The sequence below is a fragment of the Corvus cornix genome, chromosome 18, assembly GCF_000738735.6.
Source record: "Corvus cornix cornix isolate S_Up_H32 chromosome 18, ASM73873v5, whole genome shotgun sequence".
NCBI lineage: Eukaryota > Metazoa > Chordata > Aves > Passeriformes > Corvidae > Corvus > Corvus cornix.
Genome location: NC_046347.1, coordinates 11324617 through 11350789, shown reverse-complemented (window position 1 = coordinate 11350789; position 26173 = coordinate 11324617). Strand labels below are relative to the sequence as shown.

General features: G+C 62.7%; 1 protein-coding gene across 1 annotated transcript in view; it reads left to right on the top strand.

Moving 5' to 3' along the window:
- The first annotated feature begins 5829 nt into the window (after positions 1-5829).
- The window catches only part of SDK2 (sidekick cell adhesion molecule 2), a 43922-nt gene continuing 23578 nt past the window's right edge, over positions 5830-26173 (top strand). Inside the window, 2 exon segments of the mRNA XM_039562286.1 lie at positions 5830-6448; positions 24185-24344. Of these exon segments, the coding sequence (XP_039418220.1) occupies positions 6370-6448; positions 24185-24344 (239 nt within the window). The 5' untranslated portion in view covers positions 5830-6369.

The window sequence follows — 26173 nt, the reverse complement described above, 5'->3', positions numbered from 1 at the left end:
GGGTGACAAGAGACAGCAAATCCCATCCATGGCCCCTTGGAAGCAGAATTCCTCGGCGGGAGCCAGCCAGAATCCATTTCCTGAGCGTCTCCGCGCTCCCTGGGGTGACAGGGGGTGATGCTCGGGGTGTGGTGACCCCAGGAACACCCGGAGCCCCTGGGGGAGCAGAGCTGAGCTGGCTGGAGCAGCGAATCCAGCAGGATGGGTGGGCTCTGCGTGGGGAGGGGGCTGGGCAGGGACCCTCCCCTCCTGCCTGGGTACCCCCACAGCCCGATCCCAACCCAATTATGAGATAATTCACTTTGAGGTTTGGCTGCTGCTGACGGGATTGATTGAGGAGCTGGTAATTACATCTCCCTAAAAGGCCCCCGGGGCTTTGTGGGAACACAAGTGGGGAAGGGAAAGGCTGATTTTTATGGGGGGACAAGCTTGGGGAGCTGGCCAGAGCCACGTGTCCCCCTCGCCGTGTCCTCACTTGTGCCCACTCCCCTGCCAGGCAGGGATCTCTTGCCGCAGCCTGAGCTTGGTGTCATCCATTATGCAGGTCTATAAATATATTATTTACTATTTCCCCGATTTTCACTCATTATTTATCACCTGCAGGCAAGGCTGGAGCCCCCAGCCAGGATCCTGCCCCACTGTCAGGGACGGGGGTCCCCCCTTCCCTCGGCAGCAGAGGAGGGAGTTGGGAAGCTGCAGGCTGGGGGCCCCAGGTACCCCCTGAGCACGCCTGGCGGGGTTTCAGCTGCAGGTGGGTTAAATCTCCTGCCTCAGTGCAGAGCAGAGTTGGGATGAGGTTTCTGTGCAGCTGCTCTGGGATGCCCACCCTGTGCCAGGGCAAGGAAATGCTGGAGCCAGCCCTTTCCATGAGGGATGAGCCACGAGTCCCACCCGTTGGGGACTGGTAAGGTGGGCTTTGGGCTCTGATGCTTTCGTGGGGTTCTGCTGGCAGGAAGCCCAAATTATGGGGTGTGAAGAGTGCCCAGGGCTGCTGAGGGCATCCACAGATCTGTGGGAGCTTCAGGTGGTGATGGCAAGGTCAGGGGTGCTGGGAGAGTGAGAGCACATGTGACATCTCCTAAAAACTGATTTGGTGTCCCCCCCAAGTCTCTTTTGGTCTGGATTGTCCAACAAAACCCCCACTTCTCTGAGCTTTGGATGTGGGAATCAGGGATGGGGTTACTGCAGACGCTCTGGCTGAGGGGAGAGGGTTTGGGGGGGCTTTGGCACCCCCAGCCTGGCCCTGGCTGCTGGAGGGGGGGGGTCAGCAGTGAGCGCCTCGAAAACCTCAGCTCCCGGAAGTGTGTGATTAAGTGAGAGACTTGGATGCAGCCCCCAGCAAACCTGGCTGGTCCCCAGCTGCTCTTCCCAAGGAACGCTCAAAGGTGGCCTTTAAATGTTAAGAAATCATGTTAAAATGAGCCAGAGCCTTAGTTTAAATTTTTAATCTCCTGATTTAAAAACTCAGCCTTGAGGTCTGGGCTGTTGGTGGGGGCTGGTGCTGCTGAACGGGCGTTTCTGTGCTGGTGGTCTTGGGCTGTGGGGTCAGCTCTGAAACTGGGGGTTGCACCTTTGCCCTCCTGCTGCAGAGTGGAGCCAGCTTTCGCCATGGCTCATCCTGGGGCTTCTCTTGGCTCTTTCCAGCCTGTAGGAAAAGGAAAACTTGGCTTTGCAGGGTGGTGGAGGAGCAGCTTGTGTGTCTGGGGGGGTCCTGGTTCCATGGTTCCGGAGAAATGTTTCTCCCCCCAGTACCTGCAGCCTGAAAGGCGTTCTGGAGGAGGATTCACCAATGTGAGCCCTCAGTTGAGGATGGAAGGGTCTGGAGCAGCAGGAATGGTGTTTCCCCCATCCTCAGCCCCTCTCACATGGAGCAGCACACGAGGATCCAGGTGGGAACCCCCACATCCTGCTTGTTATGTGGGAGAGAGGCCCCCCCGCCGGTGGGAGCAGCTCTTGCCTCGCTGCCCTGAGCTCCTTGGGAGCCGCCGGCGCTGCGGGGAGGAGGATAAAAGCTTTGGACGGAGCAAAGGCTCCTGCTCTGCCTGCCTCCCCGGCTGCTGGGATCAGTGCCTTCCACCTGCGCTCTGCACAGGCAGAGGGGAAGGTGAGGAGCTGTCCCGGGGTGCTCAATTAGAGGGGCTTCAGAGCAGGAGAAGGAGCTTTAATGCCAACACCAGCGGGGGTTTGGGAGTCCGTGGTGGTGCTCCGTGTGCCAAACCCTCGTGTTTGGATGGGAACCAGGGGTGGTTTGGCTTGGTGGGGGTCCCATGGTCCCCACATCCACCCTTAACCCCCTGCTCCAGTGGTTTGTGGATTACTTGTGCCCATCTGATGGGTGCAGAGGTGGAGCAGAGCAAAGGCAGCCACGGGTGGGTCTCCCTGCAAAATCTCTGGCCCTTCGTGGCTTGTTCCCAAAGCTCTCCAAGGAGAGAGCCAGATTCCAGCTTGGACATGGGAGTCCTGTCCCCAGTGCTGGGGAGGTGACGCTGCGCTGCTCTCCGCCAGCTCAGAGCCCCCGGCATCGAGCACGGGCTTGCTGGGGGCTTGAAGGAAGATCTTAATTGGGCTGAGATGCCCCGAACAGCTGATGCTGGGAGAGAGCCGCAGGGCCGGGAAGAGGAGCAGCCCCGGCAGGAAGGAGAGGGCGCGCTCCTGGTGCTGTTCCTTTCCTTGGTATTTTTTTAACTTATAAAAGATTTAAGATGTTTCTGTTCTGAGCCTCTTTAGAGGCTCCTTGCACAGCTCCCGAGGGCGGTGTGGAGCCCTGTTTGATGCCCTTCAAGGAGAGGCAGCTTCAGCCCTGCCAAAAATGGGGCCTTTGCCTGCGTGTGGCCTTCCAGGGCTGGGGAGGGCCCTCAGGGCCCAGGGAATGAGGTGGCTGTGACTCATCCCAAGCTGCAGCCCTGGGGAGAGGGGACCTGTGCTAAGCCCAGGTTTGAAGGGAGCAGTTAAATGATTGCAGAGGCTGCTCTGGCCTGCAGCACTACCCCACATTGACTCTTCCAGCAGAGCTGATGCTTCTGGAGAAAAATGCCTCTTTCAATCTTAATTACAAAAAAATAGGTGTTAGGGAGCCTTGCTGCAGCCAGAGTTATCCTCCCTGTTAGAAATGTGTACGTTGTTGCTGGTCTGGATTGTTCTGGCTTCTCTTGCTGCCTGTGGGAGCTTGTTACCCTGCTGTCCGTGAGGCTGCCGAGCCTCCCGGATCCAATTTCTCTTCCCTGCGTCGGTGCTGACAGCCTATGCTTACATCCATCTCCTCTCCCCTTTGATAGCACAGAAGGACTGAGCTCCTGGAGTCTCTCACTCACGGGCAGCGCTTCCGACCTCTCCTTGCGCTTCCCAGCCCTTTCCCAGAGCAGGGATTGTGGATGCTGCTCTCCTGCTCAAGGAACAGGGATGCTGCTGGGAGTCGGTGCCTCCTCTGAGGAAGGTGAGGGATGCTGAGGACGGCTGAAGCTCTTGGCTGTTTGTCCTGCAGCCTTTGGATAATGCTGGTCCCCAAAGCTCCTGACAAGCCAGCAAAGACTTTTACATTTCAAACAAAGCCTTGATCTTTTTTTGGAACTTGCCTTGGTTTCAGACAAGAGTTTTTAATTCAAGCCCAGCGCCGTATTTTGGGTTTGACTTTGATGCGCCCTCTTCAAGCAGGAGGCAAAATAACAGCGTTCACATCCGCAAATAGCCCCGGGGCGGGTTCCTGCTGCCCGCGGCCGGCGGCTTCGCGGGGCCGGCCCCTCCTTGGCCGGGGCTCCGGCCGCAGCTCGGAGATGTGCAGCTGCCGGTGGGGACTGGAGACCCCCGTGCCGGCGTCAGCGATTGAGAGAGGAGCTCAAAAACCCCTTTTAGAGGAGTCTTGGAGAGGCAGGAGCCGTGTGATGTGGCTCACGGCGGTCTGTAGGGATGTGCTGTCACGATTCCTGCTGTAATTGTAAGTGGTGCTGCCCCAAATTGTAGGCCAAGTTGGGATTCCCGGTAATGTTGCTGGAGGAGGGGGCCAAAACTCATGGGAGATGGAGAAATGCTCTGTGTGGGGCCGGGGTGACCCAGCAGCACGGGGAGGACACAGCCTCCTACCCGGGCGTCACCTGGAATGTCCTCAGGGACACGGGGTGGGTGGCAATGTGGGGCCACCGGAGCCCGCTGCCCTCTCTGATCCCTGGCATGTGCCAGCGCTGTACAGAGCAGCTCCGGGCTCTTCCACACGTGTCTGGAGACAGGTGTGGTGTTACCTGCTGGAACTTGCTCCTGCTTGGAGGGATTTGGGCAGAGGAGAGCTGGCACAGAGCTGGCAGCACTGGGAGGGGGGGATGCGCTCTGGTGGGAACATCGATGTGAGATCCAGACTCAATCAGTCTGGGTGACCGTGGAGAACCAGGTACCTGTGCAAGTGGGTAATAAACTACTCACAGCTCTGCAAGATTAATGGTAATAACCATAAATCAGTGTTGGCACCAGGGTCAGACCCGGATTTATGGCCCTGGAGACAGGAATTCCTGTTCTTCATGGAACAAAGCCCTGATCCTGCATGGGCCTGGGAGCGTGCTGAGTGTTATTGTGGCTGCAGCTCGTGTAGAGGTGCCTGGGGAATGGATCTGAACCCCCGACGGGGGCTGAGCTCACCCCTGGCAGGGCAGCCTCTCCCTCTGCTTGTTCCAGCCGGCAGCGGGAAACACCTCCCTGAGGGGTGAGCCAGGATTGCTGCTTCCCACAGCACATTGATCCCATCATCTCGGTTGAGAATGCCAGCCACGGAGCTGATTAATGCCGGGGTGGGCAAGTGCTGGGTTATTGTTCAGTCTCTCTTCAAGAGGTCGATGGGAAATTTGGCAGTAGCTCTCCAAATATGCAACGTGCACACAGGCATTGTCCCTGCAAGGACTGTGCAGGATTTACACGTGAGTGTTACATTGTAGTGGAAATGCACACCGGTGCCCGGGCACTGTCACACGCAGCTCTATCAATGCCTGTGGGAGAGTGTTCCCTCCGTCCCTGCCCTGGTGTGACCTGGCAGTGCCGGGGCTGGCTCCAGGCTAATCTGCTCATGCTTTCATTTCACCCTGATCCTTGCAGGTCCCTTGGCTCAGAGGGGCCGTGTGTGCTCAGGAGGCTGATCCAGAATTCCGGATGGGTATTTCCTCCTGTGCAGATGGTGCAGGTCCTTGGGTGTTAATGCTCGGTAGCAGCCGTGACTGAGCTGCTTTCCCCTACCTAATGCAAGGCACTGTGCTATGTGCTAGCAGAAAGCACAGACATCTTTTAAGGATGTGTGATCCTGTTGGGAGCTCTGGGCTTGAGGAATTGCAGGATCAGGCCTGATGTGGTGGTGTGTTGTCAGGGAGGTGCCGCTGGGTCATCTCTGGGGTTAAACGTTTTGTTGGTTTTTTTTTCTGAGAAGCCTAAAATGTTTGCTTTGGTAATCCTGTGTCATTGAGTTCTGCCTTAGAGCTACCTGGGGGATGTGCTGTGTCCTCTTCGCTGGGGTCGAGCGCTGATGCTCTGAGCGCTGTTGGGGGGACTGGAGCACCGAGGGTTTAGGGTGGGAGCTGCAGACAGGAGCCGCTGCTTCTACAGCGGGGGCACCGGGGGCGGGGGGGACCCGCCCGCTCCGCACGAACCGGGGGCGGCCGGTGGGGACGCGCCCGCTCCCTCCGCGGCCGCTGGGTAGCGCTCGGGGCCGCGCCGTCTCCCCGCCTCCCCTGTTCGGGCTGCCCCCGGCTCCGCCGAGCCCCCGCCGCCGCCGTTCACTCCGCCGCCGCACCGCGCAGGAGGAGCAGCAGCGGCCGGAGCGCCGAGAGGGGTCGGCGCGGCGCCGCCAGTCCGCCCGCGGCGCACGGCCGGCGGCTCCGAGCGGGACCCCGCGCCGCCGCCCGCCGCTGCCGCACTTTCCCCCATTCCTGCCGGGGACGAACCCTCCCCCTGTCGCCCGGAGCCGCCGAGGAGGGGATGTCCCTAGGCAAAAGCTGAGCGCTGGGGAGGGGCCGCCCCCCGCCCCCAAACTTTTCGTTCGGCCCCGGAGCGACAGGGACCCGGCCCCCATGGAGCCCGGGCGGGCAGGAGGGGCCGGGGGCGCGGCGCCCTGCGCTTCCCGTCCCCTTCCCTGACGCGGGGCGCAGCGCTCGGGGAGGGGCTCGGCTGCCGGCTCCGCTCTGGATTTGGTGGTCCCGGCTCCGCACGTCCCTGGGGAAGCTGCCGATGGTGGGGAGCTGCCTGCGGACCGCCCCCAGCCCCACGAGGAGCCCTTCACCCCGGCGCCTTCGCCTCCCCCTGAGCAGCGCTGCTGCGGGGGTCCCTGCGCCAGAGCCGCCCGGATTATAAAGTCGGGGAAGTTCTCCCCCCGCAACCCCCCCAGCTTGTCTCGGCGGAGCCATGGCCCGGCTCCGGAGCTGGGGGCTGCTCTGCTTCGCCGTGCTCGCCCTGCCCGGCCCCCCGGGAGCCGGCGCCCAAGGTAAGGAGATGAGAGGGGCGGCGGGAGATGGACTACGGAGAGATGGAGGGTCCCCGCGCTGCACCCCTCGACCGAGCCTTCTGCTACCCCGGGCTGGGAGATCGGTGTGCCAGCCGGGGGCTGGGAAGGAGGCGGCTCCGGAGCTCCTGCCGGGGGAAGAGCAGCATCCGTGATATTCGCAAAGCCTCCCCGGAGCCAGGACTCGGGGCCCGCCGGTGCCGGGTGCAGCGCGGTGTCCGGGGGGGTTCAGGGGGACGAGCAGCATGGCTCTGCTCTGCCTCCTCTTCCCCATAACTGCCCTCAGGCAGGAGATGGGGGGAACGTGTTGCACTGAGCATGAAGTAGAGTCTGTGCTGGACCACACTGGGAGGGTGAGCAACCGCGGGGGGTAGAGTCGCCCATTCTCCCCCACCCCCTCCCCGGGGACCCCATTGTACCCCAAAATCCGGGGTGCAAGTTTGGGGGGTTCCCAGGGAGCAGCTCCTACCCTGATGTTGGTCCATCGACTTCCAGCTGCTGGTACGAGCTAGCAGGGGGCTGGGGGAGTCTGCACCCCCGAGCCCCTGTGGGTGCCTGGGGCTCCCACTGCACCTCAACAACCCTTGGGGGCTGCAGGGCTGCTGGGCAGGGTGAGCCCCTCTCTGCTCCTCGCCCTTGGGGCTCGGGCACAGCACAGGCTGGTTTTAGCTGCTCCACTACCCCACAGGGATATAAAAATAGTTTGTGGCCCTTTGGGGTCCAGCTGGGGTTCAGAGGGGCCGGGGGGACCCTGTGGTCCCCTTCCTGGCTGTGAGGGTACCTGCGGGCCTGGAGAGGAGGCTCCCGGCTGGCAGGGCTGCAGCGTGGCTGCCTCTGTCCCTGCGCTTGGACTGAGCAGATCCAGACTGGAAACGGGGGGGGCACAGCTGAGCGCAGCGCCGGGGGTCCTCACCCACGACATTTCTTGCCCTTGTTTGTGGCAGCAAGTGGAGCCAGAAGTCCCTGTGCGCTCCCGTGCTCCCGCTCCCCCTGAGCCTCCCCCAGCACTGCTATAATTTCTCAGTAATTAAGTTCAGAACATAACATCTAAAGCGGCAGTATATTATCCGGGCAGGCCCTGTGTGGGGAGCTCTGAAGGTCTCTTTGATTGATTCACTCCCTTGCCGAGTTTCTCTTCTCCTGGCTGGCGTCTCCGGCTGGCGGGTCCCCTGTGATCCGTTTGTTCCCTGCCTGCGGGACGGGCTCCCGGGGTGACCCAATCTCCTTCCATTCATGCGTGGGGCTCCGGGGTCTCGCTGTGGGGTGGAAGATGTGGGGCTGCCTGTGCCCCAGCCCTCTGGAGGGGTGGGGAAGGGGCTTTGCTCTGCTCTCCTGGCGCAGGAGCCGAGCTTTGCGGCTCTGGCTCTCTGCGGCGCGTGTCACGTCCTCGCGGGCGCTGTGACATTGCTCGGTGCCCGGCTCCGGCGTGGCAGCGGCCACGAGCGAGCTGGATCTGCTGGAGGGATCATTCCCAAAGCCTGGCACGTGCCCGCCTCCCCTGCCGCGGGTGGCACTGGGGACGCGCCAGCAGGGTCACCTCCCGGCTGCGGTGCCCGTGGGGTGCCGGCGCTCTCCGCTGCATCCCGCTGGGATGGACAGGGAGTGGGGTGATGGGGCTGGGAACAGCCCGGCACAGGGCTCCAGGCTCCGGTTTGTCCCCACTGCGGTGGGGCAGGCAGGGCTGGCAGCGAGGGGCAGCAGCGCTTTGTGCCGGGGCTATTGATTCTGGCAGCCAAAGAAAACGGGATCAATCGGGAAGGGAAGGAGGAGGCGACGGCGCGAGACCTCCCCGGCCGGGGCGCAGGGGCTGCCCGGGCAAGGGGTGAGGCACCTCCATACCTGTGGTTGGTAGAAAAAAGGCCCCTCGCTGCCCGTGAGAGAGGGGATGGAAGTTTAATTACAGCCCGTCTGTGCTGTGTGATTATTAATTACCCGTGGCAAAAAATAACTTATTGATTAGGGGCCTCGTGCTAATTACCCGGAGCCCAATGCGGAGCCGGGGGAAGGCTCAGCCGGCAGCGCTGCCCGGGTGGGAGCTGTCGCAGTGCGACCTGTGCCGGGCCCGGGGGCTGTGCCAGGGCTGGGGGCACGGGCAGCCCACCCTGCCAGCAAAGGCTCCTCTGGCTGAACAAGGCAATAAAGGGCTCCCCAAGAGCTGGGGGGAGCCTGGGGGTCCCTAGCCCCCTCCTGCTCCCTGTTTGTAGATTTCCTGACACCCAGAGATGTGGTTTCCCCACATCCGGTGCTGGGGGCACAGCCCGGGACCCCCCGTGCTGGCACAGCACCTCTAATGGGATTGAGAAGGCTGCGGCCAGTCCCAGGAGGGATTTGGGAGGCTTAAGGTTCCAGACGGGATTTGGGGCAGGGGCCTGCCATGGGCAGCTTCCACCAAAGAGGCTTATTAGAGGTGGCAGCAGGGGAGTTCCAGCATCTTCTCTCCCCGTGTGTGGGGCCTGGGCACGTCTGCACACACGGTGCCCTGTGGGGCTGGGCGGGAGGGGGACAAGGACAAGTCCCTGCCCTTCCTGGGAACGTGATGCTGGTGCCGGGCTCACGCCGGGACTTCGGTGACAAGAGCTGCTGGTTCCTCTGTGCTGACGGCATCAGGGCAGGAGGGGATGGCTGAGCCCAGGGTTTCCTTCCCTGGCTCGCTCGTCCCTGCCAGCGCTGCCACATTTGCTGGTGGCCTCGTGCAAGGCTCTGGCTCGGGAAGGAGAGTGGCTTTTAGGGGAGAGGAAGGGAAGATTAAAATTTGATGCTGCTTGGGAAGCCATTAGTGCTTGGGCACAGCGATGATGAAATTTTGATGACCTGATAACGATAAGGGAGGGGAATACAGTCCTGTCCCAGGCAGGCGGTGTCACTGTGCCCTGTCACTGCGCTGGTCCCCAAAGGTTTGGGGTGCCAGCTGAGGAGAACAAGCAGGATGAGAGCTGCCAGTGGGATGGTGATGGGAGCTCGTACTCACCTCCAGCTGGCAGCGCCGGTGGGAAGGGAGAGCTGGCTGCGGCTGAACAGCTCCTGCCCCGATGCCATCCGGGGACCAGGGTGAGTGACAACGTCGAGTGCTGCTCGTCCCTTAGTGACGGGGACTGGGCTGCGGTGGCATTTCCGCTCAGCAGGAGCACACGCAGGAGCTGGAGGAGAGCGGGAAGGAGGGAGCAGGCGGATGCTCGGCTGCTTGAGAACCTGGGAAAACGCTGATAATTAAACCGGGAGGAGGGAGGCTGGCGGGTGCTGTGACGAGGGGTGACCCTGCCCCCGCCACTCCGTGAGCCGTGTCCTTGTCCCCAGCCCGTGCCTGTGTCTGGTTCCTGCCTGGGGATGAGCTCCAGCCACACACGCATTACTGTAGGCCCTACACAAACTGGTTTGGGGCTGTGTTGGTGTTTGCAGCAGCGGCACAGGCAGTGCCTGGGGAGGAATGGCCCCGTGGGGCAGCGCCGTGTGGGAGCAGAACCCGCTGGGTGCTGGGAGGGTGGGTGAGCGGAGGGTGCCCTCCTCTCTGAGCCCTCGTTACTGCCCCGAGCTCATTAGCGAGTGGCTGGCGTGTGGCTGGGTGAGAAACGGCCGGGGAGAAATATGCTGCTGTCAGAGGTGATGTGATTGTGCTAACGAAGGGCGAGCTGAGCCCCCGCCGTGCCCGCGGTTGTGCCAGGGCTGGTGGCTCTGGTGCTCCACTGGTGCCCCATGGCACTGCGCCTTGGGCTTCCAAAGCACCCGAGGGGATCCAGGAGCCCTGGGGGGATCCAGCAGCCTTGTGGAGCTGGGATGGCCCAGGGTGGGGGGCACTGGGGTGTCCTGGGAGCTTCTCTGCCGGTGTAGCGGAGCATGGCATGGAGCTGCTGGATAGGACATGGGGTCAGGATCACTCAGATGTGGTGGTGATGCCAGGGACCACCCTCATCCCCACGGCTGCTGCTCTGTTTTGGGGTTCCCCCATCCAGGGAGGTGGATCCAGCCTCAGGACCTGTTTCTGTCACTCCACCCCGCCGGCAAGCAGGAATGTGCTGGCAGCAGCTCCCTGCTCTGCTGGCCACGCTTGGCATCCCTCACATCCTGGGCATGCTGGCGACGCCACTGGCATGGGCACTGCCCTCAGCACCCTCCATGGGTTTGGAGACTGGCTCTTGGGGTGCATGTCCCACTCCCAGCTTTGGGGATACATCCTGCACCCCCCTCCCAGTGCTGCCTCACCTTCCGGTGCCTCTCCCCAGCCTGACTCCCAGCACCTGCCAGCGCCCGGGGCAGGCAGTGGCCCCCTTGGCGGCCCCCTCCCCACCCTCCCCTCGCCCCCAGCCCCGGGGGTGCAGGAATGCCTGCCTGGAAAGCCATGCCGGGCTCGGGTTGCCTGGGAACTGGGAAACCTGATCCCTGGGAACGGGGGCCGAGGGCAGGGGACATTCCCGGGCTGCAGCTGGTCCCCGGCCCCCTTTGTCTCTCTGCTCTGATGGGGCCCACAGGAATGGAGACTTGGGGCGTGGGGGCTCTCGGCCTGGAGCAGGGCCATCCCTGGGGACGCTGTGACTGGATGTTCTGGGCTGTCACCTTCCCGTGTGGATCAGTGTCACCGCCATGGGCTGGGGAAGGGGACCAAGGCCAGGTTGGACGGGGCTTGGAGGAACCTGGTCTATGCAAGGTGTCCCTGCCCATGGCAGGGGTGGGACAAGATGAGCTCTAAGCCTCTTCCAACCCGAACCATTCCATGACTCCCTGAAGGCCCTGGGATCAGCTGCTGCTGCGTGCCAGCAGCTGGGCATCCCGGCTGGCCCTGGGATGGCATGGTGGCAATTCCAGGAATGCTGGGGTCCCCTGTGCTGAAGCCACTCTCCCTCCCTGCCAGCCATCATTGTCTCCACCACCCACCCTGACACGTGGCAGCTCCTGAGCATGCCAGGAGCTTCCCTCCAGCCTGGGCAGTGAGGGGAAACCGAGGCACAGGGCAGGGGTGGTGGTGGGGATGGTGGCAAGGGGACTGTGGGGCTGGCTGGTGTCCTGATGCCTGATGGCGCTGGGTACAGTGGGAAGGGGACCCAGGAATGCGTGAGCTGCTCCCATGCCTCCCTCCCTGTCTGTGCCGAGGCCCCGGGTGCAGGGAAGCCTTGATGAGTTTGACCATTAGCAGGAGAAGCCGCTGAACTAATTTTAGCCCTGGTAGCTAATTGCTTTCTGCACTGCTGGGTGAGCCCACAACCTGCGAGTCCTCAGCTGTAACCTTGAGCCCTCCTGGCTCCGTGCACGGCAGCACTGGGGTCCTGCCAGGGCAGAGAGTGGGATGGGGATTTGTCTGTGGGATCGCTGGGCCCTGGAGGGACTTTGGGGTGTACAAAGCTGGGAGGGGTTGGGGTGCCTGGCAGGGTCCTGCTACCCCTGGCTTGGATCGGCATCCCTTGTGCCTTGCATGGAATGGGCACAGGTGGTGTGGGAGGACTCTGGCCATCCCCTGGGCCAGCAGAGGTGGCCATGGGATGTGGACCCCCCAGTGGTGGGTCTCCTTCATCAGCTTGGTGAAAGGAAGTGCTGGATTTGGACTCCCTTAACCGGGAATTGCTGGATCCAGGGGGCATTTCCGCAGGGCAAGAGGGAGGCTGGGGACACACGCGCTCCCTGTTCCTGCCTGCGGGGATGGAGTTCTTCCTGGGATCCCCAGCTCCTGGCAGTCCATGAAAGGCTGGCTGGGGATGGAGCGGGATGCGGACACGCTGCCGGCCCCCGGCCCAGCGTGAGGCCGGGATGGATGGGTGGATGGATGGGTGGATGGATGGATGGATGGGTGGATGGATGGATGGATGGGTGGATGGATGGCCGGCCGGAGGGGGCTGGGACCGGCGGACACAATAGCTCCGGTTTCAGCACCCCGCCTCCTGCATGCCTGAAAAACAGCTGATGGCCGTGAAGGGGGATGAAATGGGATTAGCTGCTGCTTCCAAAGGGAGCGCGTCCTGTGGAGCCGGACAATGCGCCCGCTGCTCCCCCGCGTCCCAGCACAGCCCTGCCCAGAGGGGCTCGGCGCTGCCTCCTGCCCTGGCTGTCCCCAGGGGGACCTGCCGACCCTCCGGTGCTCCAGCACTGGGTGCCGCACAGGCTCCCGGGGGTGCTGGAGACTCCGGGCTGGCCTGGGGGCTTCTCGGTGCTGCTTCCAGCGCCGAGCAGCTCCCAGGGGACCTGTTGGGGTGGCAAGGGCTCGGAGCTGTCCCACCCCAGCGAGCTCTGGGTGCCCAGCCTGGAACCCCGCAGTGAAAGGGAGAAGGGAACCTCGTGGCACAAGGGGCTTGGCAGGGTGGGCACCTCTGCCCTGGCCCCCCTGGTCGGTGCCGGGGCACGAGGGGGACCCGCGGGGTGTCCCGGGGCGGGAGCCACGCGCGGCCGCAGCTGCGGCGCTGCCGGGGCGTGCGGTGCCGTGCTCGGTGGAGTGAACTGATGTTTATTTTGATAACGAGTTCCCAATGCATTCGCAAACTAATAAAATCAACTCATTAGGGTGGGATGTTTCATTCCGAGCTCTGCCGCCGTCGGAAGAGCCCTCCCCGCCGGCTGAGCACCGGGAAGCGCTCGGCACCCGGCCCCGGCGCGGAGGGAGGTGATGGGTGCCTTCATCGCCTCCTTGTCTCCGTTCTCCTCGCTGGCAGGGTGGGCAGAGGGGCTGTGCAGGGCGGTGGAAGCAAAGACGCGTGCGGCGAGCAGGGCACGGAGCTGCCGGAGCCCTTCCCCCGGGGCGCCGGGGGAGTCTCGCTCGCTTGGCTTCTCCCCATAAGCTTCACGTCAGGCTGGAATCGCTGGCGCGGCGTTGGCTGGAAAAGCCCCTCTGGCTGCGAGAGCCACAAGTGTGTGAATAAATGCGATGACCAGAGTTTGCTGCGCTGCCATGGAAATTCAGGGCTGGCTGGGGGGGGGGATGCCAGGCTGCCAGTTCTTCCCCCACCCGAGATCAGGGTTGTCTGGGAAGGAAAAGCTTTGGAAAAAAAGCTTTTCCAAGCAAAACTCATGTTCGCTGTCATGCTACAGCTATTTCTGTTTCAAGTGAGCAATGCAATGACTAATTAATACTTAGGAAAAAGGATGTCTGGGCAACACCCCAGTAAATGGGCGAGTGCCCGGTGCCCGCTGGCTCGGGGCCGTGCCGTGGGGAGGGGGACTGTGGCCGCCAGCGCCTTCATCCCGCCTGGCACGGGCAGGGTGGGAGCTGGCAGAGCATTTTCCATCCCGCGGGGCTGGTGACTCGATTGCGTCAGTGCCCTGGGAAGGGCTGAGTGGGGTTCTTCTTGTGGTTTCTCTCTCCTGTTTTTCTTTCCCCGCCGGTTTTTCGGTTGGGAACGCCGCCTCGTTCGGATTCTCTGGGAAGCGGCTGTTGTGTGTTTGTCTGTCCGTCTGCTGAGCATCCTGCGGGGCCGGGGGTGGCGGGACACGGGTGTCCCTGGCAGGAGGGACATCTCAGGTGCTGCTGTGGCTCCCGCAGGGCAGGTCTGTGGTGGCTTTGCTTTCCCACCCCCTTACGGCCGCTGTGACCCCAGGAGCTGCCACAACGCAGGGCTGTGGTGTCCTTCCAGGGATTCCTCGAGGATACACTCAGCGTGTTCCGTGGGGCCAAACCCAGCCCTGAGCTGTGCTGGCTGCCCCGGGCTTGTGCGTCACTCGGTGGGGTGGGTGGCAGGGGATGACCCCCTGGGGACGGGGTCCGGGCTCTTGGGACCCCCACCTCGCTTGGCAGCTGGGTGCGGAGCCTGCTCCTGCCAAATCCTCGTGGGGAAGCGCCGGGCTCGGCTGGGAAGGGCTGGGAAGGGTTGAAGTGCAGGAAGGGGGATGCACTTTGACCCCCTCTCGTGCCCGGGGAGCGTCCGGCTGGTGGCCGGTGGGGGGGCGGTGTGGAGGTGATGTCCGTCGATCCTTCCCTTCCCCAGTGTTTTGGAGCCTCTCCCGGGAAAATCAGCCGCAGGATCCGGCCCCTCTAATAGCGTTGAGTCACTCTCCGGGTGTCCGTGACTCACAGCAGTGACCCAGATACGGCGGAGCTGCGTAATCGCGGGCTTCGGAGGATTTCTGCCGTCGGAAGGAGTTTGCTGGGGAATGAGTTTTTGTCCAGAGCCTGGAGCTTGTTAAACGTCCCCAGCTGGGGACGGGGCTGTGCCTTTTGTGGGGACAGGCTCAGCAGGACAATGTCTGTCTGTGCCACCCGCAGCAGGGCAGCCCTGGGGATGTCCCTGGGCTGGGGGGACTCCTGTCCCCTGTCCCCTTTGCTGCAGGTCCCTTCCAGCTCCTGGCAGCGTTTGAGTTTGGAGCTGCGTGCCCTGAGGCCGGGGCTGGGATCAGACTCCGGGGTCCGTGTGCTCGGAGCCGGGTGTGGGGGTCCGTGGGGGCTGCCCGGTGCCTCGGAGCACAAAGCTCTGCTTGTCGGCCCCCCGGGCTCGGGGCTGGGCACGCACAACGGGGCCGTGTGTGTGTGACTGTTTGGGGTTTCCCGGGAGGGAAATGTTGGTTTTTCCAGCGGCAGGGATGGGCAGGCACACAGCCCCGCTCTGTTCCCAGCCACGGTGCTGAATAAATCCCTGTTTCCCGGCCAGGGCTGATGCTTCTCCGTTGGCTCTGGGAGCATTTCAAGCCTTACCTTACCCACGTTGTCACCGGGGTGCACCTCGCTGGGTCCCCAGTGCCACCGGGCTGGCTACTGAGGGCTGTCCCGGGCTGTGCTCCGGGGGAGTCCTGAGAGGATAACGCTGGCACAGCCCTGGCTCTGCTGTGGTGGGCAGAGGAGGGTCTGTCACCAGGTTTGAGACCCCTGATGGCCGGGGACATGGGCTGGGAGCTGCTGAGGCGCTGGGGAAGGGATTGCCGGGGTGAGAGTGCAGGGGAAGGTGGCATCAGCTCCAGCACCGCTGCTGGGAGAAGGGAGATTCTGAGCCTTTTCCAACACCCCTCGTCCTGGGGGTGCCGAGGTCCCCCTCCCCACATGCCCCATCCCTGGAGGGGTTCACCCGGGCGTGGTGAGGCTGCCCACAGCCCGCTGAGCCCGCCAAGAGCCCCGGCTGTGGAAGAGGAGCTTGTTATGGAGCCATCCTGCTTTTAATTAACAAATTAAAATCCTAGTTAACAATCCAGCCCCAGGGCTGTTGGAGGCTGGGAGAAGCTGGAGCGTTTGTTATGAAAACAGCAGTTAATTAACAAATAAATAAATAAGTATGGGCCTGGAGACAGATGTGGGAGGAGGAAGGGGAGATGGCAGCGTGGTCGGCGTGTCCCACCGGCCTGGCCTGGCGGGATGCAGTGAGGGAGGAGGACATTCATCCATCCATCCATCCATCCATCCATCCATCCATCCATCCATCCATCCGTTTGTCCTGGGGGATGCCACGGCCCTGCTGGGCACTGCCAGCTCCACTCAGAGCCACTGGGTGCAGGGGGCTCGTGCTGGCAGTGCCAGGGCAGATCTGGCCACGTTCTCTGCCGGGGCCACCTTGGCTGGGCTTGGAGCTCCTGGTCTCTGCCTGGGCTTTTCCTGAGCACTGCTGGCTCCGGGAATCACCCCCCTGCGGCCTCTTCCCCACCTGGGCCTGGGAAGCACCGCGGCAGATCTCCAGCAGAGATGGATGAGGTGTGACACCGGCAAAAGTGCTGTGCAGCCTGCAGGTGACATCAGTGCCGTGCTGGGGACCGCAGGAGGAGGGGGACAGCGCTTGGGGGGCATCGCTGGGGGCCTGCTCCTATATCCCTGTGCAGGGACTGCCATGGTCCCCATCAGTATCACCTTTGCCCCGGGATGGGGCTGTGGGGGGGATCTGGGGAGTGCTGGGCACTTCCAGGAAGGGAGTGCTGCGGCCGTGCCCCCCCTGGCCGTGCCCTACAGTGGTCAGCTTGGATTAGCCACAGGGATGTCACTGAGCGCCCCGAGCGGTGCCTGCTGCCAGCGGGGATTATCGCCACGGGTGGCTGGTGGGTGCTGATGGGGCCCTGCAGGGGTTTGGGGTCACTGTGCTGCTCCCCGAGGCGCTGTGGGGTCACCTGGAGTTCTCAGGGCCAGTGCCATGGGCAGGGGTGGCTGTGGGATGTGACCCAGTGCCGCGGGCAGGGGTGGCTGTGGGCACCAGCGTGGGATGTGACCCAGGGCCTGTGTGAGGACGTGGGTGGCTGAGGGGATCACCGTGGGGACGTGACCCCTCTGCCAGCCCACACCGGGGCCCTGCAGGGTTTCCTGTGGGGTGAGGAGGGGGCAGAGCCCACGTCCCTCCTGCAGCTTCACCTTTCCAGAGACTTAAGGGAAGGAAATCAGTTTAAGGTCTGGCTCTGCAAGGCCTGCGGTGTCACACGGGCAGGAGCCGTGCTCTGCTGAGCAGCTCCTCCAGGTCTGCATCTCCCTCAGCCTCCCCCTTAATCCCATTACCGCACCTCTGCAATCATCTTATGGCATGTAAGGAACCCCAAATCCCCTCTGAGGGAGGCTCAGGGAGCAGGGCAGCAGTGCCAGAGCTCTGGGCTTTGCCAGGTCCAGCCCGGCTCCTCATCAGCTCCGGCTCCCCTCCTCTGCCAGCCCTCCTGGGGTCACGGGCACATGTCCTTGCACCCTTAATGGGAGGCGTCCCCACATCCCCAGAGCTACCCATGACCCCAAAAGCCTTTTTCCCGTGTGAGGGAACTGCTGAAGCAGCTGCACAGGGAAGCAGGGGGTTGGATGGAGATGAGGTGCCCATCTCCAGCCGTGTCCCTCCAGCAGGGCAGGAGCCGTGACGTGAGCCCAGGGAACAGCGTGCCCATGGCCAGCAGCCCCCTCCTGCCACCCATGCCCCTTCCCCAGGGCAGAGCAGCAGCCCCCAGTGCTGTGAGCAGCCCGGCAGCTCAGTGAGGCATCGCAGCAAGGACGGACGCGTTCCGGCAGCAAGGTCATCGCAGGGCACGTGCTGGGGGCAGACGGCTGGAGGGCACTCGGTGCCAGCCCTTGGAGCCTCCCAGCTCTTCCCTCGTCATGGGAAGGACGGGCTCAGCACCTGGCACGGCTCCGGGCTCCGCTGCTGGAGGGATGTGGCCGCTGTGAGATGCTCCCGCATCCCCCAGAGCCGGCAGCGCTTCCGTGCTCCACGAGGGTGGTTCATCCCTGTGATCCCGGTGTGCTTGGAGCCGAGGGACGGGCGCTGTCCAGGCTGCTCTGCCTCGGCTGAAAACCCCCTCAGCTCCTTTTTGGTGGGGCTCCCACCGCAGCCCCCGCTGTGTCCCGGACCGTGGTGCTGTGGGGGGGACCCAGCCCGAGCCCACCAGGGAGGCAGGGCCGCCTCTGCCAAGAAGGAAAATCACGCCCAGCACTGGTTTTTCTGCATGGCAAAGGAGAGGGCTGGAATTCGCAGCCCCAGAAGCTGCAGGGCACCATGTCCAGGTGCCCCTCTGTCCCTGCTGTCTGGGAGTTCTGTGGGATTGGGGAACTGGCAGCTCAGAGGGAAGGGCTGGGGCGTGGGTGGGGACAAGGAAAACCTGGTGAGACAGGGATGGGGAGCCAGGCTGGGGGACTGGAGGGACGCTGTTCTCCAGCAGAAACTGGAGCACCGTGAGCTCACAGGTCCAGGAACTGACCCCCCAAAAGCTGCGCCGTGGCCCTGCTGCCTTCCCACACCCCTAGCTCCGGCTGCAGGACTTCCCACCGTGGCTCTCACTGCCTCGGAGCACCGAACCCCTCCTAAATAATTCAGGAAGGCGAGTGCCGTCCGCAGGGGCTGCGGATAAACGCGGCAAATGGCTGAGAAATGGAGCGTGTCCTTCGGGAGCCACCTCTGCGCGGGGTGGCCGGGCCCCTCTCCTCCCTCCCGGCCCAGGTGGCGACTCCGGGCCCGCACAGGTACAGACGCCGGGGAGGAGGGGACGGAGCGGAGCTGTCGAGGCCACTGGAGCATCGGGAATTGCATTTCACGGCTCGGCAGGCTGGGATACCAACCCGGCCCCGTGCGCCGGGCGCTTGGAGAGGAGATAAGATTTGATTAAGAAGGCTGCTATTAATTTATGGCAAGTACACTCACGGCAGTGGAGAGGTTGCTTTTAATTAATAGCCAGAAGGAGAGTTTTAAAGCTCTTGGTCTCAGTGGGGGGAGAAGGGAGGGAGGGGAAAGCAGGGAAGGAAGGGAACAAAGTAAGTTGGGAGGATTAATGGTCACATCTGCAATTATAAGTCTTTTTCTTAGTAAAAAGGGCAAAAAAACCCACATCAAAAGACCCGCCGTGAGGGGTGGGGGGCGGTGTGCGGGGCAGCCGGGCTGATCCCTGGGGATGGGATGGGTGGGACTGTGCCGGGTGCCTTTGGCACTGCTCCGTGTGGGGAGCGGGGCTGCCCTGTGGCACCAACCCAGCCTGGGGGACAGCAGGGCACAGCTGGGTGTCCCTGCGGCTGCTCCAGGGCCGGCTCTGCCGGGATCAGGACCGAGGGCCAGTGCTGGGCTGGATCTCATGGAAGAATTCTTTATTGTGAGGGTTGGAGGCCCTGGCACAGGGTGCCCAGAGCAGCTGTGGCTGCCCCTGGATCCCTGGCAGTGCCCAAGGCCAGGCTGGACATTGGGGCTTGGAGCACCCTGGGATAGTGGAAGGTGTCCCTGCCCATGGCAGGGAATGGGACTGGATGGGTTCTGAGGTCTTTCCCAACCCAAACCACTCTGGGATCCCGTGACTCTGTGATTTTGGCTTTGGTGGTGATGGGATGAGGAGGATGGAGCCGTCCTGTCCTGCTGCCAACCCTGTGGGATCCCCTCGGAGGCTGCAGGGAGTGGCTCAGGTTGCTCTGCACCTGCCCCGCTGCTGGGAGGAGGGCGAGCAGGGCTCGGCCAAGGTTCCCAAACCACACTGACCCGTTCTTGGCTTCATTCTTGGCACCCCCAGGCGGTTCCTGGACCCCTCGGTCCCCGCCCGGCAGCACCGTCGCGCTCCGTGGCTCCCCAGGTGCCGGCAGCGCTCGGCATTTCAATTCCATGTTTGCTTTTTATTAAGGGGATGGAGCCGTGTCTCAGGAATACTAATGGCTCCGGCAGCGGCGGAGAGAGCCGCTAATCCCCCTGCACCTGCCACCCGCCCGCCGGGGACCCCGGGAGGGCCCTGCCTGGGGACACCGGGAGCACCGGGGGCCGTGCCGGGGTGTGGCGGTGGCTCGGTGCCCTTGGGGACACCTGTGCCATTGAATCGACCCGGTGGCTTTGCCAGCACCCACTGAAAAACTGGTGCTTCCCGAGGGCACCTGGCATCCGACAAGCTGGGAGTGGGACTCAGCCGAGGGGTGGCTGCTCGGGCAGGGATTCGTTTGTCCCCAGGGCCACCGCGTCCCCATCACCCCTTGCATGGCCAGCATGGATCCCCTGGGGCCACCTGTCCTTGCACCCAGCTGAGGCTGTGACCCCACCGCGGTGCTCAGGGATGCTCTGGCCCCCCATGGGTGCTGTTTTTGGGGGCCATGGGTGACGTTCCCCCCCTCCCCAGCCCCCCAGATGTGGTGCGGCTGCGGTGGCGCCGGGGAACCGTGCTGCGAATATGTTCCACAAATGAATAATAAAAACAAAGGAAAATTACCCTCTTATTGAAACTCATTTTATGAATAAAACAATTATTCTGCTAATTGAAAAAATGTGTCGTTAAATTAAATGCAGTGGTTCCTATTAAAATTTTAGTGGATTTCTTCTTCTCCTCTGTTTCTTTTCCCCCCTTTTTCCTTGCCTCCCTCCCTCCTGCCTCCGCTGGCGGCTAAAGGCTGGTAATTATAGCGGAGGGTTTCGCTTTCTCTTTATTGTTTTTTAATCTCTTCATGCTGCGGAGCCAGTGAGAGCCTGATGCCGAAGAGATTTAGCTCCATCTCCCCGTGCTGGGGGGGACGGGGGGGACTGGGGCGGGAGCTGCTCGGTGGCAGTGCCAGGTGGCCGTGACACTGCTCCTGGAGGGCTGGCATCTTCCTTACTGGGCTGGCATCTTCCTTTCCAGGCTGCCATCCTCCTTTTTGGGTGGTGATAGCCTGGGAAGGATGGGGGAGCCCTGGGAAGCTGTGGGGGCAGCAGGGACATGGCTCTGTCCCCTCTCTGTGGTCCAGATGGGGTGTGGGCAGTGGAGTGGGCACTTCCCAGAGCTGCACCGACCAGAGAAGGGCTGCTGGGAAGGAGGAAGAGGATGGAGCTGTTTCCCTGAGGCAGTTGCTGGTCCCTGGTGTTGGCTGGGCTCTCTTGGGTACCTGGAGCCCGGAGTGAGGGTGGGCTGGGTTCAGGACATCCCTCTGGTGCTGGTGGGCATCGGCTCCGTTGGGATTCCCGGTGCTTCCTGCTGGATTGTGGTAATTAGCAGGAATGGGCGCTGGGCTGGTCACGTCCCGGTGGGTGAGCTGGGGAGCGGATGGGTGTCACCGCTGTCCCTAAGGGCGGTGGCCCTGTGCTGAACACGAGCAGAGGTGGGGACTGTGTTGTCCCCTGGATGGTGGTGCCAGGCAGGAGGGGACCCGGGTGTCCCATGAGCCGCTGGTGCTCCGGGGGTGCCCGGGGGGACCTGTGGAATTGGATCTCCTGCCCCCATCCCCATCTCGCCCCTGAAGGGGAAGGGGAAAGGAGGGGGCTGCACCCTCCGTCCCTACCACCCCCCCGCCAGCAGCTGCCAGGCAGAGCCGTGCCCTTGGCAGGCATTCCGGGATTCCTCCAGGCTTAAAACTCCCCGTCCCTTCCCATCAAGAGGGATTTGAAGCCGGGGAGAGGGGAGCTTAGTTCCCAGCTCGCCCATTACGGCCGGGAATTAGGATCCATTACGGCTCTTTCGGGAGCCCTGCCCTACATCCGCGCCCGCTCCGGCTCTAATGCCCCGCCGGCCCTGATGTAACTAAAGTGCAGAGGCCAAGATTGTGATCCCATTAGGCGGGATTAGTGCCGTGCCAGGGCCTGGCATTAGATTGTCATCGGCAGGGGAGGGAGAGAGCTGGGACCGTCCCTGTCCCTGTCCCCCTTCCCTGTTGCCAGCCCTTGGAATCCCATCCGCCACCGCCGGCAGCTCGGCCCAGCCCCGGGATCAGCGGTGAGGGCAGGATGGCGACAGAGGGGCTTGGTGGCACTTTTCTTCGTGGAGGGGGCACTGCTGGCATGGCCTGGCATGGGATGGTGTGGCAGGGGGTGGCACGGGAGCTCCGCACCGTCCCGTGCCGCCGGCAGATGTGCAGATGTTCCCGGAGACGCCCCTCGCGGCCGCCTGTGCTTGGAAAGTGATGAATTTCTGCACCAACTAATTAGCCTCTAATTAGCAAGCGGAGTGTAAACAGTCACAACAGATGGGGGAGAGGCGGAATGAGCAGTAATGACCCTTCGTTTGGGAGGGACGTGGCTGTCACCCACCGGGAACCCTCCCCCTGGGCCCAGGGCTGGGGCAATGGCAGCTCCCATCCGTGCCAGCTCCGTGGTGACGTGCTGGGAGCTCCATGAGCCTGGATTTGGTGATGCCATGGCCTGTCGGGGATGGTGGGAGAGAGGAGCTGTCCCCAGGGAGCAGAGCTGGGATGGCTGGTGCAGCTGGAGAGGGAAACTGAGGCCAGGAGGCTGCAGAAGGGGCTGGGGATGAGGGGTCAGCGCTGCTCAGCACTGCGGCCCCCACTCTTCTCCCCTCCAAGAGCTGCTGTGGGCATCCCCTGGGAAGACCAGGAACACCCGGTCTTGTCCCTGGAGGCCTCTCTGGAGACCTCGGAATTAACGAATCATGTTCCCCTCCCTGGATCCCTCCTCTCCTCCAGCCGTCCCTGCTGCTGGGTTGGGCTCCTTGGAGGGGCACGGGGCTCCCAGGAGGACGAGGATTCCCCTTGAGCTCGGTGCCACCTTCACCCCCCACAGGGGACCCCCAGGATCCCCATCCCCGCTGTGCCCTGCCGTGGTCAGGGTGGGTTTGCCTTTCTGGGGGCACGGGAGGTGCTGGGCGCGAGGCGGCCGCCGTGACCTTCGCGGGCGGATCACCACGGAACGATCCATGTGGAATCAGGAGCCACCTCTCCTCCTCCTCTGCGCCGTTTTTCACCCCTTAATGCAGAACAGATGGCTCGGGCGCTTCAAAGCGTGATGAGCCTTAGCTGCTTAAAATCAAATTAGGATGGATGCGAACGGCGGGCGGGCCCAGGGGAAGGTGCGCCAGCAGCACCCTGCCTCCCAAACGCCTCCCAAACGCTTCCCAAACGCCTCCAGGACACCTCCCAGGTGCCTCCCAGACACGGGGTGCTGGCTGGGCACAGGGGGTGCACTGGGCAGTCCGGTCTCAGTCCCTGGAGCGCTTGGCTGGAACCCGGCAGCACAGCCCATGGGATCAGCATTCCCTGGGGATCAGCCCGTTGTGCCGTGCTTGGATCCTCCCTGCGGCTGCATGGTGCCCAGTGGACCCCAGTCTGGTGCATGGCTCATTTACTGGTTTCATGCAGGAGGTGTTTGGATCCAGAGCTGCCATCTGGCTGTGCCACGTCCCCATCTGGGCACTGCTGTAATTCCAAAGTCTCCAGGGTGGCGTGGGTGAAGCCCCGGCCTTGCAGGTCAAGCTCTGCCATGCTGTGGTGGGGACACGTGTGGCCACCGCCGTGCACAGGTGACACAGGTGCTGCACTGGGATGTTCCCGTGAGCCCTGCGGCAGCTGTGTCCCTGCTCCTGGGGCACCCTGAGGGCTGCAGGGCTGCCGTGAGCTCTCCAGCCAGGGAGCAGCGTGGCCGTGGGTCGGGCTCACAGCAGTGGTGCCAAACCTCACAGCCAGGGCACCGAGCTGCCACTGGGCACCGCTCTGCCCCTGTGCCACCCGGCACACGCTGGGCCGCTGTGCCCTGATGCCCCAATGCCCGGATCCATCCCGGATCTGAGGCAGGGACACCAGGATGAGTGAGGGCTGCCCTGTCCAGCCGGCACTGCTGAAGGTCAGAGAGGAAGATTAAATTAACAAGCCACAAGCTGCTCCTTCCCTTCCTAACGACTCCCCTGGCATCCAGCACCGCCGTGCCCTCCCCTTCGCCAGGCAGGGTGGTGTAAATCCACTGGGCATTCCCATGTGGGTGTGCAGGAGCTAGGGCCGAGGAAGGGGACCCTCAGTGCAGCTCTGGGGGTGTCTCTGAGCTCCCACAAACTCCTGTCACACCCCCAGGGTGGTGGGCACTGCCTCGGTGCTGCTCACAGCGTGGGGATCCACGGCAGGAATTCAGCTTGAGCAGACAAGAAAGCAAAGCCCTACCCCAAAGAAAAAACCCAGAGCTGTGATTGAACGTGCACTTGAAAGCTGCTGGGGAATATGAATGTGCCTTTGAAGTAAAAGGGCTTCCATTTGTTAAGCAGAAAATGGAGCTGTGTGGTTCGATTTATAGTTTTACTTAGCAAATAAAACAGGAGAGGAGTAAGTGGCTCTGCCTCGCTCCGCTCGCAGCCCCTCCGCCCCTTCACCCCCCGAGTTAAAAGCTCGGAGATGCTACAAAGGGAGCCGGGAATAAAGCAAAGAAGCAGCTTAGATAAACCTGCAGCGGGCTGAGCCCTTGCGGATGGGCTGCTGGAATGGCTCAGGGAGGGACAAGGGACAGGGAAGGGGGCTGGGTGGCCTGGCTGGAGCAGAGCGTGGGGAGGTGGCTGCGGGGTGATGGTGGTGCCAATGGAATCATGGAATGGTTTGGGTTGGAAGGGACCTTAAAGATCATTTTGTTCCATCCCCTGCCGAGGCCAGGGACAGCAGTGCTGAGTGTCCATGGGGCTGGCAGGGATTTGGGTCCCTGATCCCTCTCCCTCCTCTCTCCACAGACGATGTCTCCCCGTACTTCAAGACGGAGCCGGTGCGGAGCCAGGTGCACCTGGAGGGGAACCGGCTGGTGCTGACCTGCATGGCCGAGGGCAGCTGGCCCCTCGAGTTCAAGTGGCTGCACAACAGCCGGGAGCTCACCAAGTTCTCCCTGGAATACCGGTGAGTCTGGAAAGGATGGTCAGTGTCACGGTGGGCTGCCCAGGGAGGTTTGGAGTCCCCATGCCTGGAGGTGTCCAAGGAAGACCCGGATGTGGCACTCGGTGCTTGGGCTGGGGACGAGGCGGGGATTGGGCACAGCTTGGGTGCAATGACCTTGGAGGTCTCTTCCAGCCTCAGTGATTCTGGGATTCTGAGTCTTCCTGAGCATCCAGGACAAATCCTGCCTGGCACACTGGTCCCTGGCAGGTGCCAGTGCCAGGGCTGCCATCCTGGAAGGCGACACAGAGGCAGCGCTTGGCAGCCCAGGAGCTGCTGGCTCTGTTTGCAGAGCAAACGGGGAGTTTAAGCAGGTCAACACCGGGGAGAAGGTGTTTGCACAAGCGGATTAACACCTTAACACCGGGCTGCGGATCACAGCCTGCCCATGGCTGCCTGGGAACAGCCAGACCGGGAAGGGGCAAGGCGGGGAGGCATGAGAGAGTGCCCAGATCCAGCCCCATGTGCCAACTGATCCTGGCACAGAGCGACTCCAGCCCCTTGGAGATGGCCTGTAAATCAAGGCGGGCACCTCTTGCCGTCTCCTGTGAGTGTGTGTGTCATCCTCTCTGTTTCAATCAATAATTCAGGTTGAGACAAGCCGTTCCCCCTTTCCAGGCATCGAATCCAAAGGCTTCGTGTTGCTGTAGCAACGCGGAGCTGCTCCGGGATGCCGGGAACGCGGAGAGAGTGGCTGGGTGACGTCGTGTGCCGTGCTGGGATCCTGCAGCCCGGGCCGTCCTTGGGGACCCTGGGGACTGTCCCCCACTCAGGCGTGGTGTCTGCAGCTCTGCAAGGCCCTCCGAAGGGGCTGGGGGCCCTGTGGGACACCCTTGTCCCTTGCCATGGTGTGGAAGTTCAGAGACTTGTTGAGCCCCACAATTCCCAGAGCTCCCTCGTGTCAGGAATGCGGCTCTTTCCCAGGCAGGAGGAACGAGTCAGGACCCTGACCCTAGGCTCTGCTCTGTCCTGGGAGTGGGTTGGGGTGCCTGGGTGTCACCTCCAAACCCAGAATGGGGATTCTGACTTCTTGTCCTGAATTTCTCCTGGGTTTGGCCCGTGCCTCAGTTTACCCTTCAGTAGCAAAGGGGCCAAGCACTGGTGTCTGTGCTCCGGGATGCCTGGCAGCTCCGCATCCCTGCATCCCTGCATCCCTGCTCCAAGGTCACTCCCCTCCCCCGGATCTCTCAGCCGCCAGTTCCAGCTTCCATCCAGAAAGGATGAAGGAAGGAAGCGAGAAACCAAACAAACAAACACGTGGGGAAAACCCAAACAAACCCAGCGCAGCCAGTGGAGCCGAGAAGGCCCCGTGCAAATCCCTGCCGGGCTCCCACGGAACCTGCCAGCATCCCTTGGCTCTGCCCGGGGCTCTGTGGGGATTTAGAGTGTGGAGATGAGGGTTTGGCTGTCTTGCCTGGCACTGGAGGCTGCTGGTGAGAAGGCGAAGGACCAAAATTAGTTATGATGGGCAGAAATTGAATTTTAATAGAGCTGTCGGTGGCGCAGAGCCAGCCCGCTCAGGCAGTGGGAAGGTTGTAATTAAAAGTTAACGAGTTTAGAAACAGAGTAATCCTTGGAGAGGGGAGGGCCGGTGCTGATGGCCGGGGAGGCTCAGGGATGCTCTTGGCCGAGCGGGATCGGGAACGGCTCTGGGGGCGTCGGTGCCCTGGGTGAGGGGTTTGGGGTGCACCAGTCCCTCCCAGCTCGGTGCTGCCGTGTGTCCCCCGCTCCAGGGACAGGAGGACATTCCCCAGAGCCCGGCTGTGCCCATGAGGGCGGCCTTGGAGGGGTGG